Genomic DNA, 15,710 nt, shown 5'->3' with positions numbered 1-15,710 from the left:
AAGTGTTTGATGCCACCTTCTCCTAATAATATGAAAAAAAGGAAAGTGTGTTGTCATTGAAGAAATGAGACTTGAGCCTTCTGGGTCCTCAACTTTTCTCTTTCCATTACAAAATATTCCTTGAGCCAAAACCTGCACCTCCCAGAAATGTGGGGAGGAAAGAAGCAGCAGAGCAAGATCCCTGTGTCATCTCACACCACAGACACCTTCTTCTTCAAAGAAAAAAACAGTCATTGCACCAAGGACTCCTTAAATCACTAGATTTTAATAGCCATATAAATCCTTTGCATACAGCAATCTGTGGCATGAGAAACCATATAGATACTGAACAAGTTTTTCTGGCTTTTACCACATAAAACTACCAGCAATTTTGTTCTTTAAATCAACTCCTGTAGTAGAAACAATACCAAGCAGTTAACAGCAAATTTCTATTTTTTTCTAAAAGAACAATGTTTCTTCTCTTAAAAAGAGACAAGAAGCTGACAGGGAGTTTCAGATGTATGTACAGATCCGGGTACCTCAGGAAGCTGTCAGTGGGGGGGACACTAACAGCACCCACTGCCACCCCCTGAGGAGGGCTGGGGTGACTGAGGGGTGACAGCCACCTGCTGCTCTGCCTTTGAGGGCACCACACACTGCCTTGCCCTCCAGCACCCCCTGGTCCTGCCTGAGACCTGGACCAGAGCTCTGTCCCTGGGACAGGCAGTGAGGGACCACGCCTGGAGAGGTGCAGGATCCATCCCTGAACATCACCTTGCAGCCTGTAAAGTGCAGCTTGCCTGTATTGCCTGTTCCTACCCATAGCTTGCCTTGGTCAGGAGTTGTGCTCATGGAGAGGGTGCAGAAGTACATTGTACCTTTCCCCACCACGGCCCAGCACCTCGTGGGCAAGCTGACCCCTCCTCACCATTCCCTGTGCTGGGCACACACAGCCCCCTCCCACCCCTCAGCCTGTTCCAGTGGCATTGGCTTTTGCAGAATTCACAGAATTCATTAAGAAAATCGTTATTTACATCCAGGTGTTCAGCAGCAAGATGTGATAGAGGAGCTGAGACGAGAGTTCACCCTGGGTGGCTGAATCCCACCCTGGCCATGGGTTTATTGCTGACTCGGGCTCAGGGCTGCTCACCCCGGGCAGCTCCCACTGCCCCAGCCCCACAGCAGTGCCAAAGCTGCTGCCTGCACCCCGTGGTCACTGGCTGTGTTCACCCTCAGGTAGAACCAGCCCTGGGCAAGGTGGGCTGTGCACAGACACCACGCCCTGGGCAACGTTAAGGCATTACAAATACACAGGAGCTATTCAGAGATTTAGAAAAACCCACTCAGAGTGTAAACATTTTTGCACATACAGTCATTGGACTTCCACACATGAAGTTTTCTGTTGTTTTCTGGATAAATCATGAGATCAGGAGCTACACAAAGAGCACTCAAGCAGACGCCTGGAGCACTTGGGGGTTCTCTTACAGCACAGCAGCATGCAACACGATGGACTCTAAGTAGTAAAAATATTGTTAAGTCTCAGTCTCAGTCCAGGATTCCAGATATCTTCCTACATTTCATATATAGCTTAGGTAAATGCCATGAACAACTACGTGCTGGTAACCCAGGTAAGATGGGTGGCTGTGTGATGAGCACTGGGTGATTTCAGCTCGTTTCTACCTTACCTCTAAGTAGAAAAGGGAGATACTCTGCTTCTGTTCCTGCATCTATGGAGGTTGCTCAATGAGCCCAGGTTGCTGTGCCAGTGGTGCTATAGGTTTGGGTATCAGTGATTCTGCCTTCCTCAGGGACTTTGGCACATGGACCCCAAATCGTACAAGATCCCTGAGAACGTATCAAAGCTGCAGTACTTTACAAGTTAACCTGGCATGGGCACGTGGCTCCCTGCCACGCTCAGGCCTGCTTCTTGTTGTTGTCTATGCTGTGCAGCAGTGCCAGGAACTCCAGGATGAGGTTGGCTGTCTTGCGGGGCCGCTCCACCACCACCGAGTGGCCGCAGTTCTCCAGGATGTACACGTGGCAGTCTGGGATGGCGCCTGCCAAAACACTGGCCCCAGAAACATCCAGGACCTGCAGGGCAGGGAAAAAGAGAGGGGCTTTGCTGCATGCTGCAGAAACCCTGCTGGGGTCCAGCCGAGATCACAGAATCACAGAATAATGAGGTTGGAAGAGACCTTTAAGATCATCGAGTCCAAACTATGCCTAACACCTCAACTAGACTATAGCACCAAGTGCCATATCCAGTCTTTTTTTAAACACATCCAGAGATGGTGATTCTGCCTGCTCCAGGTGTGGAGTAGAGTTGCACACAGTCCGTGTGATGCCTGGGGACAGGGCAGGGAAGCTGCAAGGTGCCAGTCTCAGCATGCAGCAGGCAACTCCAGTATGCTTTTCAGCTGCTGTCTCAGTGCAAAGGTATCACTGCAAGCAAACACTTGCATCTCTGCATTTATAGAGCCCTCTGCGTGCCTGCAGCCTGCTTCCTCCCACATCTTCCCTCCCACTCCTGCCTCTGAAACAAACTCTAAGATTTTGCCTCAAAGCCTGCCCACAAACAGCACATCTCTTCCCAGTTGCCAGGACAACTCTCTTCACTGACACTTTATTCTTCTTCCCAGCCCTTGCCTGCTTCAGTGCTGGCACCTACCCCCCACCTGCCCCTAGCACTCCCCAGCCCTGGCACTGCCCTCTCCTCCCTCTGGAAAGCTGGCTGTCAGCTTTCTGCCCATCACCCTGCTGAGCCCCTGTGTCTAAACCCACTGGGCACTGACACAAGTGCCAGCTCCCTGCAGAGCAGTGCACAGCTCGGCAGCACAGCCCCCACCGTGCCCCATGGGTGGGCACAGGCAGAGATGGAGACAGGTCTGGGGGGGATGTGCAGGTGCTGCCTACCTGGTCCTGCTTTCCCCAGATGACCTGTGTCGGTGCTTTGATCTTGCTCATGTTCTCATGAAGAGAGTGCCTGGACTTTTCATCCACGATTTCTAGAAACACTAGTGGGGCAAGAGGAGAGTCAGTCCTACAGGGACATGTTTGGCCTTCCTGTCTCAAAGGGGGGCCAAGTGGTCCTGCTAGTATCCCCTCACTGGGAAACCCATGGAGAGAAGATGGGCTGTCCTTGCCCTGCCACCAAGCCCAGCTGCAGAGGGGCCCTGAGCCAATCTCCTCACAGGTACTTGTTAGCCAGGATGGAAGGGCGAGGGTGAAGCAACAGCCCTGTCACCAGTGGGGGTGGCAGTGCATTGCTACCAGTGACCGAGGTGTGTCCCCAAATCTGTTAATGGCATTGCCCCTCCCACCCTCAGCAAGACAGCCCAGGATGCTGGGGCCCACCCATGTGCTGGGGACCTGGGGGCTGGGAGCAGCTGGTCCTGCTGGAAAGCCTGGTGACGAGGCTGCCACCGTGCACTTACGTTTTCGGTAAAATTCATTGTGTGGGATGCGAACGTCGACCAGGCCCTGGAGGATCTGCAGGGAGACAGAGGGGGAGATCTGCTGGAGGGGAGCAGCCCTGTACAGGGCTGAGCATGCCCAAGGGCGCTCAGGAGCAGCCCTTGTCTCCCCAGCAACTCTGGCCCCAGCATGAGCTTCTTTCTAAGAAGCGGGGCTGTTGAAACCACGCTTAAGCAACATATATTTCAGCAACAAGCAATATTGTCTTTTATGATGCAGACCCTGGCCAGCAGCCACCTCAGCCATGACTGCACTTTTCTTCCTTCTTGTACTCTTTTGGCAAAAACACAAAAGGTCTTGGCACTACCTCACATTTTTTTCTTACTCTCCAATCTACTCACTCCAGACTTCCTAAGGAAAACTAGTTTAATAGCCAGCCCCTCACAAGTTCCTCTCTCTTGACAATGACGCAATTAACATTTCCATTACTTTTACTTAAAAAGCAGAGAACAATCTCCCTCCACATCAGACAACAGCTGCATTAGTTATTTAATGCTTCCCGCCAGCCATACTTACTAAAAAACCCTTCTACATCCCAGCCTGCTGCCAAAAACTTCGCAGGAGGAGGAATTCCAGCAGGGACTGCCAGAGGGAGCTTGGAAAAGAGGGTTTGAAAGGAAAGTGCTGGAAAAATGCAGGGAGTGGGGCTGGGTGTGTCTCACCTGGGTGATGGCAGGGTTGGCAGCTCTAGCTCTACTCCCAGCACTGCCTCAGTTGCCATGTAGGCTCAGGGAGAAGAAAACCTTCTCACCACCTCCAGGCCCCCCTTCCCCAGCCTCCACAAGCTCCTCACCTGCTGTGGCACCTTGAAGCGAACATAGGAGCAAAGCTTCAGCATGTCTGCCATCTCCTCAGGGGTGGAGGGGATTAAAGGGATCCTGTCAATGCGCTTCGACTCCTGCAGCTCCCGCAGCTGCTTAATGAACTTGCTGTCAGTGGTACTTGGCAGCCCTGGGGAAAATGAGAAGGGGTGAAATCCAGATGAGATCCCCCTCAAACAGCCCAAACAAAAAAACCATCCTTGTGCTGACCTCCCTCATCCCTGCCTCTGGCTTCCTGCCTGCTCACTATTAAAAAAAAATTATAAAAAGAGGGGAAGAAAACATCTGTACATGCAGCCACTTCAGTATGCACCCAGAGGTACCCAGCCTCCCTCCTGCTCCAAGGCTTGGCACCCCCACAGGCTGGCACAGCACGAGGTGCAGACATGCATGACTATTTCAGCAAAGCCATAGTGCTTATTTTTACGTGCTCATCACATGCAAACACTAGTGCCCAGGCTGCCACTGCACAGGGCTGGACAGACAATTTTAGCAGCCCCATCTGCATGCACCACTGAAGAAAATTTCCCCAGCAATTTAAATCCTAAACCTTTGTGCAGCCCCCACACAGAGGTTTCACATCCAGAAACAGCCAGGGAGGCAGTCAACACTTCTCCCAGAGGGGAGTGGGAACCCAACGCCCCCAGAGCCTGGTAGCTAGGTAACATTTGCTTTGTTTCACTCCTTAGTGCTTATTTGGAAGCTGTTTCCTTGTGTGGGAGGGGAAAGGAGCTGCTATGACAACTGGGATGCAGCAAAGCCTGGCAGAGAAGCTCTCTGCCTGCTATGCCTCCTGCAGCATATCATGCCCAGGCTTCCCTGAGCCCCCTGTCCAGGATGGAGGGGATAGAGGGGACACTCTGCTGACCTGTGCCCAGCCCTCAAGTGCTCTTCCCACAGCAGGCACCCAAAGGTGGGAGGTCAGAGCTCTCCAGCTCCCAAAGCCCCAGGCCTTCAGCATTCTAGGGCTTCCAGCAGGCCAGAATGGGGAGGCCATTTCTGCTGCAGTCTTGAATCCTGCTCCTGAAGGCTGCAGACATGCCATGTAAAATTCCTGCCATCCCAAGGGAAAGGGCATTTTTCTGCAGAGCAGAACTTGTCCTATTTGCCCTAGTCCTGACTCTAACCAAAGCACAGTGGGGCAAACACCAAACCCCTGGAGAAGAGTAATCAGCACAAAGCTGTGATTTTGTCTTGTGCTTTGCCAGAGATTTCCAGAGTGTATACACAAATTATTTCTAAATGCTTTGCACTACACATCTCCACTGCATCCAGCACTGCCCTGGGCTTTTGCACTGGCTTCTGCTTGCCCTCTCTCTGTCTCCCCTCCCCTGCCTTGCCCACCTGCAGGACAGATGAGGGTTAGGCTGCAAATATCTTCTGGGTACTGAGCAGCATAGACACCAGCAACATTTCCCCCCATGGAAGTGCCAACCAGATGAAAGGGCTTTCTGTTCAGCTTGATGCACTCCACAAACTGGCAGGAGCAGAAGGAGCATTGTTAGGAGAGAGGAAACAACAGCATGGGGTCAGGTCATTAGAGAAATTCTACTCAAAAGCTTGAGGCTGGTGGCTCTGGATGCATGGGAAGGGAGAGAGTGAGGCCACACGAGGCAGACTCAGGGGGCTTAGCATCCCTCACGGCCCCACATCCCTCACATCCCCACATCCCTCATGTCCCCATGTCCCTCACGTCCCCACGTCCCTCTGCAGAAGTGATGTGATGCTGGAGCTTTACCTGGTGTATTCTCTTAGCTTGCCCACTAATGGAGTAATCATCCAAGTCCGAGCGGGTTGTGCCCTCGTGCCCAGGCATGTCCACACATACCAAGTGCAGGTTCTTTGGCAGGAACTGAAGAAACAAACCAGGGGTGGTTACAGTGCAGGGAAACTGCTGCAAAGCCCAGGATGGCAAGTGGGGAGCCCAGGTGGGGGCAGGGTGGGGTCACTCTGCTCCTGGCAGCCCTGGTTGCTCGTGCACCAGGATAAGTCAGCTCGTGTAAGGATAACATGATGAGAGAGCACGGCCAAGACGTGCTTCCCATGGAGGCAGCAGGTGTGTACTGCTCTTCCCCTGCAGCCCTGCACATTATAGGGTGAAGGGAGGCAGCAAGAAATGGGCATGGAGCTAAGCAGTGTGTTCCTGGCATGTTACAGCAGTCACCCCATCCCATGCATGCAATCACAGGAGCCCCCCACACTGCCCCCAAGCCCAGACCATGATAGAAACAGAATCCCACCTTGACTATGGAGAGCCACATGTCTTTGTGGGCAGAGAAGCCATGTAGCATCAGGATGGATGGTCGGTACCCAGGCCTTCCTCTATAGGAATAACAGAACTGATAATCATCGTAGGTTGCATATCTGACCTGCATGCCCAGGGCTCGGCGCCAGTACCTGCAAACAAGGAGAAAACACCACTGAGGAAGACAAGACCAGGGCCCAGCCATGACAGAAGGCAGCTGACGAGTCTGAAGGCAGCCACAGATTTTTTGGCTTATTAAGGCCAGTTAGGTTGGGCTCTCACTGGTACCATAATGGGACTACTGGGACTAACCCTGTGCATCTGGTCCCTGGACAGGCATAGTGCTGGCTGCTGGCTGCACTGCAGATGGTGTATAGAGACACTCTGTCTGTTAAGAACTTTAAAAAAATACCTTAAATTACTCATTTAGCAATGGAAATAGGCAAAACCAACAATGGTAAAAGAGCAAATGCCCAAAGGCTGGTATGAGGACAGAGGCTCCAGAGAGGGGGGCAGCACACATGGCAAGGCAGTGTACAGGATGGGCAGGCCAAGGGAGACAGTTCTCCCAGGTGGATAAGGTGGATCTGTCACAGGGTTATTTGGACACAGTCCTGCATTAATGGGAGTACATCACCCCACAGACAAGCACATCAGTTCCCAGCCAAAACAACCATGTCACCCTGGAGCACCACAAAAACCCAATTCCCATGGACCAGCTAGACAGCCTTTGAAAATGTATTTATACACACACAAAGGACTGGAGTGGACCATCCTTACACTGGGTTTAGCACCCCAGAAGATAGCAGGTTAACACCAAGGCTGTTCCTCTAAAAGCAGAGGCAGACAGTCCTGCCAGCACATGCTTGCAGCCTGCTCAGAGGATGCGGCAGAACTGCTGGCCAAAGGACCTGGGCAGAGATTATCGGTGACACTTGGGGCACATGATGTGTACGTGCAGCCCACGGCAGGGAATGGGGCCCCTTGGTCTGCATTTCCCCTGTGCTCAGGTACAACCCTTGCCAGGACAACTGCTGGGCCACTCCTGGTGGCCAAGACACTGGCAAGTACTTTTATGTGCCGTATCAGAGTTTATTTAAGGCACAAGAGCAAGGTCACCAACGCTTCTGGACTGTCCTACCTCTCTGCCCACTCAAAGCTTATGCATAGTGAAATCCTCTTTTAGCATAATCCCTTTTTCGAGGGAGTTAGTGGGACTTAAGCAGCATCTCAGCTCTGTGCTGGTCCTACAAGGAGAGGTGAATTTCTCCCTAATAAGTGTCTTAAGAGTCCTTGCCTCAAAGGCACTGGTGTGAACTACCAGTGGGCAAGATGATAACATTTTTAGCAACTGATCCTAATGGATCAATTCAGCAGAAGGCAAAATAATCTGTGCAAAGCTGAACTGATCCCTCACAAGGTGTTAACTCACTTAGTGGCAGCAGCTAAACTGATTAACCCCTGTGGCAGCAGAGGCAGAGCAGTTCCAGGGCCAGGGTCAGCGGGGCAGCCCTGGATATCCTGCCAGGCAGGAAGGCTCATTAGCAGCAGGGAAAGCAGAGAGGCTGTGGATGAGGGGGGCCTGGAGTGACCCCTGACTGTGCCAGCTGAGGACACAGACTGGCACTGAGGAGAAGGAGGGGGCAGGGAATTAGGGAAGAAGGGAGAAGCTTCCCCCGGGACCTCCCAGGAACAGCGCTGCAAAGCTGGAGCTGCATGGGGCTGGAAGAGGAGGGCAGCATGGCGTGCTTCCTGCACCTCTCCTGCCTCTGCTGATGGGGAAACACAGTCATTGCACCCTCCAAAAAACTCCAACTTGGAAAGAAGCCAATAGAAAAGAAAGAGTAAGGGCAAACCCATGCTTCTCACCCACTGTCCCTAACAAAAGAGGTGCCTGTGACACACAGTGCACTGCAATTATTCCTGCAAGGATTCCATACTGCCAGAAATGCTGGAAGAGAGAAATGGGGACACCACACCTTCAAAAGAAGACAGTCCTCTGACCCCTGCTCACATGCTCTCTCCCTCACCCAAACACAGACCAACCTGCCCACAGTGCATTTTCACTCAGCTCCTTATCTGCAGCCCCAACAGAACAAAGGCAGCAGGGCATTCTCTACCTTCCACTCAGCCTGGCTCCTCCAAGATCCTGGCATAGACCTTGCACCTCCTTTGCCCTGTCCTGCCGCCCTTGCCTGTGGCTGCTGAAGGCTTCACCCTGACCACACTCACCCTGCAGTGCTTTGCAGGGATCCTCCTCAGAACCACAGCCCATCTGGATCCTCCCTGGCTTCCACCAGCTGCTCACATATCCAAACGAATAAACCACGTTGCCTGCCAAAGCCAGCACCACCCAGACATCCACGGGGCAGCAGAAGGCTGTGACACTGCCTGCTCTCCTTTGCAGGGTGATGATCCCATCACTGGGGCTTTCATCCCATGCTCCCTCCTCTCTCAGATGCTGTAATAAAAGGCTGCTAATTAAAGTGCCTTTAGAAACAGGCTTCATCCCATTGCTGCACCCGAGTGCTGTGATGGACAAACAGCTTCCTCTCACAGGAGGTCACTTGGATCTGGAAACACCCCTGAGCTGCACTGTAGGAGCCACCATCTACCAGCAGCACGTGAGGGCAGCCTGACACCCTGCCTGCTCTGCCTGTGCTGTCTGCTGCTGCTGCCTGCTCCATGCTGGGGGATGAGACTCTGCCCTGACTTTTGAAGGGGGTTACTCCAGCTTTTCCTTGCAACAAACCCAGAGAGGAAAGCTGCCAGTGGGCTTATCTCTGATTTCCAGGGACAAAGGAAGACTGAAGGATTTAGTGCTTGCCTCCTGGTATCAGAAAGGACAAGATTCAAGGGGATAAGGAAAAGCATCCCTCCATCTTCTCTGATGCTCCATTCCAGAAGAGAAAGAGAGGATGAGAAAAGCCTCATCCATAGCTACTAATGAGGGACAAGTCCCTGCCTCTGAGCAGGCTGTCAGCTGGGATGGAGCATGTGAGCCCAGGGACAGCCACAGCACAGCCACGTTGATGGGGTGGGAGGGAGGTCACCACACTGCCACAGCTGCCAGGCTGGTGGAGATGCTGCAATGGCAGTGCTCTTCCCAGTCTCCCTCCTGGCCTTGGGGAAAGCAACCCAGAGAGGCTTGGAGAGATCTTGCAAGCTGGCACTGCAGTGGCAGCCTGGCCAGCTGCCCCTCGGCACAGCCAAACCCCTGGGACAGCAAGAGGCCTGACAGACCCTGGCCTCCAAAGCAAAACGCAATAGGAAAATGCCATTTTCTTCTTCCAGACTTGTTTAAAGCTGCACACAGCTGGCATGGCCCTGGAGGAGCTCAGGAACACCCAGCCCTGCCCACACCACCCTGACCCATGTGTGGGGGCCCTGCTGGGTCCAGGTTCCCCCCCAGCACACCGAGAGAGGGGCTCACACACTCACCAGTAGTAGATGCGGATCAGCGCCGAGGGCCACAGGAGGAATGAGGCCACAAAGGCCAGGATGGGGATAGCCAGGGTGCCACCAGCGATGACAAACATGTTCAGCATATCCAGGTCCATGCTGCTCTTCACTACTCAGCCTCACCTGCCTGCATTCAGGGAAAGTTCTGAGGTTAACCACCAGAAATTATGACAAATCATTGCCAAATGAGAACTCTGCTGCCAGATGAGGAGGAAAGCAGCTCTGCAAGTGGCAGACATCCTTCAGGAGCACAGCAGCGTCTCCTTCAGTTTTAAAACCCACCTATTTCTTCTGGCTCCTTAATGGATCTAATCACTGCAATGTTATCCTCTCAGGAGAGCACATCTCAAACGGGCAATGAGCCTCCTACCAGGCATGGAACATGTCCGGGGTGACAGGGCACAGCATGGCCCTTGGGACACTTTGCAGACACAGCAAGCACAGCCCCCGAGGGGTGCAGGCAGCCTTTCCCCCCACCATGAGTGCAGGCAGGGCCAGGTTCAGGCAGGCTCCACGCTTCATTTTTGCTTCTTTTTGGAGGCAGGCACCCAGCTCTGTCTCCCTTCTCTCCCCCTGGCTGATCCCAAATCCCCAGCACACAACCACTGACCTAGAACTGACGGGTTGAGCCCAGCTCTCATTACAGCTCTGCACAGGCACCACCTAATCAAGGCAGCAGAGCCTATTAATGGGCTCGGGAACAGAAGGAAACAACTTGGCAGGGCACTCTTTAGTGTCCAGCCCTTATCAGAAACAAATTTATCCCCACCCCCACATCCTCACCTCTGCCCCACATTTTGCACTTCCTGTGCATAACAGGTCCCCATCCCTGCTCCCCAGCATCCTCCAGACAAGTGTCAGGGACAGCAGGTGGAGGACACTCGGAGCAAGGGCAAGCTCATGCACAATGTCATGTTTGTCCCTGAACTCTCCCTACCACAGGCAGCTGGGATATATTTTTCTCCTTAAGAGATTAAACGCTGCCACACACACATCTCCTCTAATTCCCCCTGCTAACCAACTCACGGCTCCCCCTTTCCCCGGCACTTCGCTTTTGTCCCACATTTGTAAAACGAAACATCCTCCATGCCTGCTCTCCCCCCATCACCACCCCCACACCTCTCCGTGTCAGCACAGGCACATTTTTTCCAGCTTCCTGCAAGACTCCCGGTGGCGTGTGCGGTATGTGATGCCATGAAACAGAAACACAATCACCACAGTCACAGCGTCCCGCCCCCAGACACCGTCACACGAGATCACATTGGACCCCACGGAACACAAAACCCAGAGAAACGGTGTCCAGAACCTCTGAAACATCAGCCCGATTTGCCCTCTTCCCCCAGGGAAAATAGAAAAATAACTGAAGATCGAGGAATACGGTAAATATTTCCACCAGGCACCTCCTTAACAAAGCTAAACCTCATTTCCGTCTTCAAGCCGCAACAACACGTCGTTATTCGTTTAATTAACACTTTGTAGAATGATCCTTGCTCTCAGCATGGCTTGTTCATAGATAAACATTTTATTATGCAACCGATAAACCTTATCCATGCGAGCAGGGCTGCGAGGGAGCCACCCCAGAGCATTCGCTGCCTTTTGCTATGTCACGAAAACAGGGCAGAAATTCAGCACGGAAATCGCCATTGTTCCCCTTGGTGACCCGTAACGAGAGCAGGCTGCAGGAAGCAGAAAGCGCGGGATGGTGGAAGCCCCTGTGATCGCCACCTCCGCCTCCATCTCCACACCGCTTTTAGAAAGCCAGACGAGGAGAAAGCCTTTAAAAAGCCCGGCTTACCTTGCAGAGATCCCCTCCTCCTCTCGGCACAAGCCCGGCTCGCTGTGGGCAGCGGCACTGTCGGAAAAGCTGTCAGAAGAGGAAAAGAACAAGGTCAAAATCGCAGCTCGGCTTTCACTCCTCCCTGCAGGCTCGGCGGCCCGGTGAGTTTGGAGTATTTAAGCCGCCAGCTTCCCTTCAAGACGTCTCATATTCACCTTCTGACCAAGCTCTCCCCTGTTTATGTAAATACGGACTTTTGTACGATACAGCCCGCTGGGTGCACTTGTTCCAGGCAGGAGCAAAGGAGCTGCCATCGGGAGGGCGCGGGAGCGCGGCGGGGACAGCCGGGCCCAGCGCCGCGGGCAGGCCTGCGCGCACCCAGCGCCGCGGGCTCATGCTCGCCCTTCAGGTGATTACTGCTATTAGAACAAAGCCAGCTAAGCTGCTGCTCATCCCCTTCCTCTTTGTCTTAGAGGTGCTTTTCCAAGCGCTGCCCGTGCCCCTCCCCTCCCCTCTGTGTGAGACGGGCCGGGGACGCAGCAAAACGCTGGCCTGAGCTCGCTGGCAGATTTTTGGCTGTGACATTCACGGGGGACGATCAACAGGCGCACCGGAGCCCTGCAGCATCAGTTCTGGGGGCTGCTTCAAGCCAGAAAATCCCCGGGCCGCAGGCCCCGGGGCAGTCGGGGCTGCTGCTGTCCCCATCCCGCCGGAGCGTTTCGGCAGGGCCATGGCAGCCGCCCCTCCCCAGGTGAGCCCGGGGCCCAAGGCCGGCCCTGCACACCCGGCGAGCCCCGCTCGGGCCCCGCTGGCCGCGGGTGCCTGGGGGAGCAGGAGCGCGGGCAGCCCCATGGCGCTCCCGAACCTTCTGCCTGGTCAGGGCATCGCCACTGATTTCCGTGGCTAACTCGATGGAGGAGAGTGGCAGCAGGCTCAGCTGTGCAGGCAGGGGCAGCCACCATCACCACAGTCCCCAGCACCCGCTGTCAGCCCCCCCTGCACCCGTCAGTGCTGCGGGGACACTCGTGGGAGCTCACCCACAGACGCTCACCGGCTCTGGGAGCACCCACGGTGACAATGGTGCCTTGCCCACCCAGGACTGATAACCCTCCCTGCTGCACTGAGACCAGGCACCATCACCCCAGGCCCCAGCACAGTCCTTTACTACCAGCTAGAGGGTAGCTTTTTAAGCTGCTGTGGGTTTAAAAATAAAACAAGCCCTCTGGTAACAGCCGTAAGTCTTCATACCACAGCTCATCCATCATTCTGAGGTGCCCTGTGACCAAGAGTCACAGCAAGTGGCCCCAAGTGGTGCTACTGCTTCTCAGAAGGATTTCCACACACTTCATAAATTAACTTGGAAACATCAATTAGGCAACTCTGATAAATGATGTGTGATCAGGCAGTGATAATGCCGAGCACACTGAACACATGGCAGGGCATGGGATGCCAGTCCAGGAGCACTGGTTCCCATGCTGGCAACAAGCACTAACCACCACAGCCTGCATCCCACCTGGGAGGATCCCCAAAACAAGGCACCCCAGGTAATGGGATGGTCCCAGGACAGATGCTAAGGGGAGACTCCACATCTCCATTTGTTTGCTGCTTCCTCCCCTGTGTCAGATTCAAGCAAGGATCTCAACACCTGCAAAGAGAGTGGCCAACAGGTGGAAGGAGTCTGTGGGTCACTACAGGGGGCCACATGTTGAAGACACTCCCAAAGCCATGGGACAAAGGTATTTTTCCTCTTTCAAGCTCAGTGTATCACTCCAGGGGGGCTGGACAAGACCCAAAAATGCAGCTCAGATGTATCTTTAATATTTTTCCCAGCCCCACAAGAGAAGCAGCAGCAGCACAAAACCCACCCCAAGGCAGAAGGCCCCTGGGTTGGAAGAGGAAGCTGGCAGCTGATGCACTGGGCAGCCCTGTGAAAGGCCAGGCAGGGATTTCACAAACAAGAATCACATGGATACCATCACTGCCAACATTCAGGCACAAAGGCTGTCTTGGGCTGTGCTCACTGGGACTGGGCTGCACGACTGCTGCTGCACCCAGGGTTTTGCTCAGCCCACCTGCACCCAGTACAGTCCATGCCTCACTGAATCACTGAAAGATAAGCAGCACAAAAACATATGTTTTGGGTTGTTGGGGTTTTTTTTTTTAAGATCTGGAAAGGAAAAAGCATCAACAAATTTAAAGATTCCACTGCAGAAACAGGGGTCTTTGAGGGACCTCGATGACTGAGGTGGGCCCCCTAGAAGCCCTGACTCACACCGCTAACCATGTAAAAACAAAAGCCCAAAACATACAAGTGAACCCTTTCCCTTGGAAACCCCCTCACCCTTGCATCATCTGCAGCCAGAAAAATAATATTGACTATAAACGATGACATAACAACTGTTACGATTCCCCAGTGGTGTAGTTTGCTATGGGATCCTTTAGGTGCTAATCACAGAGAACTTGTAATTTAATATCTATTAATATTTGAAAGATCTCTGTCAGCCAGCTCTCAATCTTAATCTGGCCTCCAATGAGCCCAGAGTGGGAAATGTGCCCTTTCACCTTCATTTATTTATAGATGGCAGCAATGCAATCATTATTTCTGCAGCAGTGTTTCACAAAACCTACATCTCTGAGCCATTTGTATCTGTGCAGCACGGCTCCAACACGAGCCAGAGAGTCTGGGCTGGTCCCTGACCCTGCTGCTGTACCCCAGGCTGGCAATATGCAGGGACAAGCTATCAGCATCACTGCCAGCCAGCCTGGGCACAAGTGGATGCAAAGCATGACCCAAGCAGGCTGTGCTGCCAGTCAGCTGCTGCTTTAGAGATTCATAACGTGCCCATCCTCCTTCCGGAGCCCGTCGCCATCCTCATCCTGCCGCACACGCACGCAGCAGAGCATGCACGGCACATCGGATGTCACGGGCGCGCTCGGACTCTGCCGGCTCCTGGGGAGGGGGTAGCAAAGAGTTGGGCAAGGATGAGGTAGGGGTATCCAGGGGCCACATCCTGGCCCCTTTCCTCAGCACACAGCCTCCCCCGGCCCCCCACCAAAGTATCCTCCTCCGGCAAAATGACAGCATCCTCCGAGCGGCAGCAGCTGGGACCATGGAGTCCTTTAGAGTCATAAAACGGTTTGCTTTGGAAGGGACCTTAAAGATCATCTTGTTCCAACCCCCTCTCCACCAAATGATTAATTGTTGGAGGAGGGGGAAGGAAATTAAAGGCAAATTAATTAAATCTTTGAATATATGTTTTAATGTTTTTTCTTGAATTTCCTCTTTGCTCGCGATCTTCTGCCCACCCCCAGCGATACCACAGCTGGGACTGGGGACACCCGGCCGCCGGAACGGCCCCCGCTCCTCTCCCTCCCCCCGGCCCTGTCAGTGCCACCGCCAGCCCCGCATCCCGCCCCCCCGCCTCTCACCGTGCCGAGCCGAGCCGAGCCGAGCCGAGCCTGGCCGCAATGGCAGCGGCGGGCGGAACGCGGCGCCTCCCCCGCGCCGGTGCGGCTCCGCGGGGCGCTCCGAGAGGCGGGGATGCGGCTCCGCGGGGCGGGATGGCACCGGGGAAAGGCGGGACACGGCTGGGGTGAAAGGGGGTGACACAGGGGCCAAAGCGGGGTTACAGCGCCGGGAAAGGCGGGGTGTGATAGCGCTGGTGTGTCCATGACAAGGGGGGGACAAGGACTGCAAGATGGCTACAGTGGGGAGGGAGAGGGACGTCAGTGCAAGGGGGGATGCAGTGAAACTGCAAAAGGAACGCAGGGGAGAAGTAATGGGGCTTCCATGGGGATTGCGACAGGGGTGGAAAGGAGGGTGCAATGGGGGATTCAGTGGAGCTGGGATGGGAATTCAGTGGCGTTAAAGCAGGAGATGCAGCTGGGCTGCAGCAGAAGTGCAAGCGGTATATAGGGTGTAACACGGGTGCCAGGGGACAGCGTGGGGGTA

General features: G+C 54.0%; 1 protein-coding gene across 3 annotated transcripts; it reads right to left on the bottom strand.

The window, feature by feature from the left end:
• Positions 1–246: 246 nt before the first annotated feature.
• Positions 247–15,291, bottom strand: ABHD6 (abhydrolase domain containing 6). Of its 3 annotated transcripts, none has more exons than XM_030956668.1 (10): positions 15,188–15,291; positions 11,777–11,845; positions 9,961–10,108; positions 6,515–6,671; positions 6,013–6,126; positions 5,619–5,751; positions 4,247–4,404; positions 3,414–3,468; positions 2,893–2,993; positions 247–2,070 (listed from the first exon to the last, which is right to left on the bottom strand). In XM_030956668.1, the coding sequence occupies exons 3-10, from the start codon at positions 10,077–10,079 to the stop codon at positions 1,894–1,896; spliced, it is 1,014 nt and encodes a 337-aa protein (XP_030812528.1). In that variant the 5' UTR covers positions 10,080–10,108; positions 11,777–11,845; positions 15,188–15,291; the 3' UTR covers positions 247–1,893. The 3 variants fall into 3 exon arrangements, with proteins under 3 accessions (XP_030812528.1, XP_030812529.1, XP_030812530.1); XM_030956669.1 differs by lacking the exon at positions 15,188–15,291 and adding an exon at positions 11,974–12,105; XM_030956670.1 differs by lacking the exons at positions 11,777–11,845; positions 15,188–15,291 and adding an exon at positions 11,101–11,201.
• Positions 15,292–15,710: the final 419 nt, after the last annotated feature.

The sequence above is a fragment of the Camarhynchus parvulus genome, chromosome 12 (genome assembly GCF_901933205.1).
Source record: "Camarhynchus parvulus chromosome 12, STF_HiC, whole genome shotgun sequence".
Taxonomy (NCBI): domain Eukaryota; kingdom Metazoa; phylum Chordata; class Aves; order Passeriformes; family Thraupidae; genus Camarhynchus; species Camarhynchus parvulus.
The sequence above is the reverse complement of the archived record's forward strand: the minus strand, read 5'-3'. Positions and strand labels throughout refer to the sequence as shown.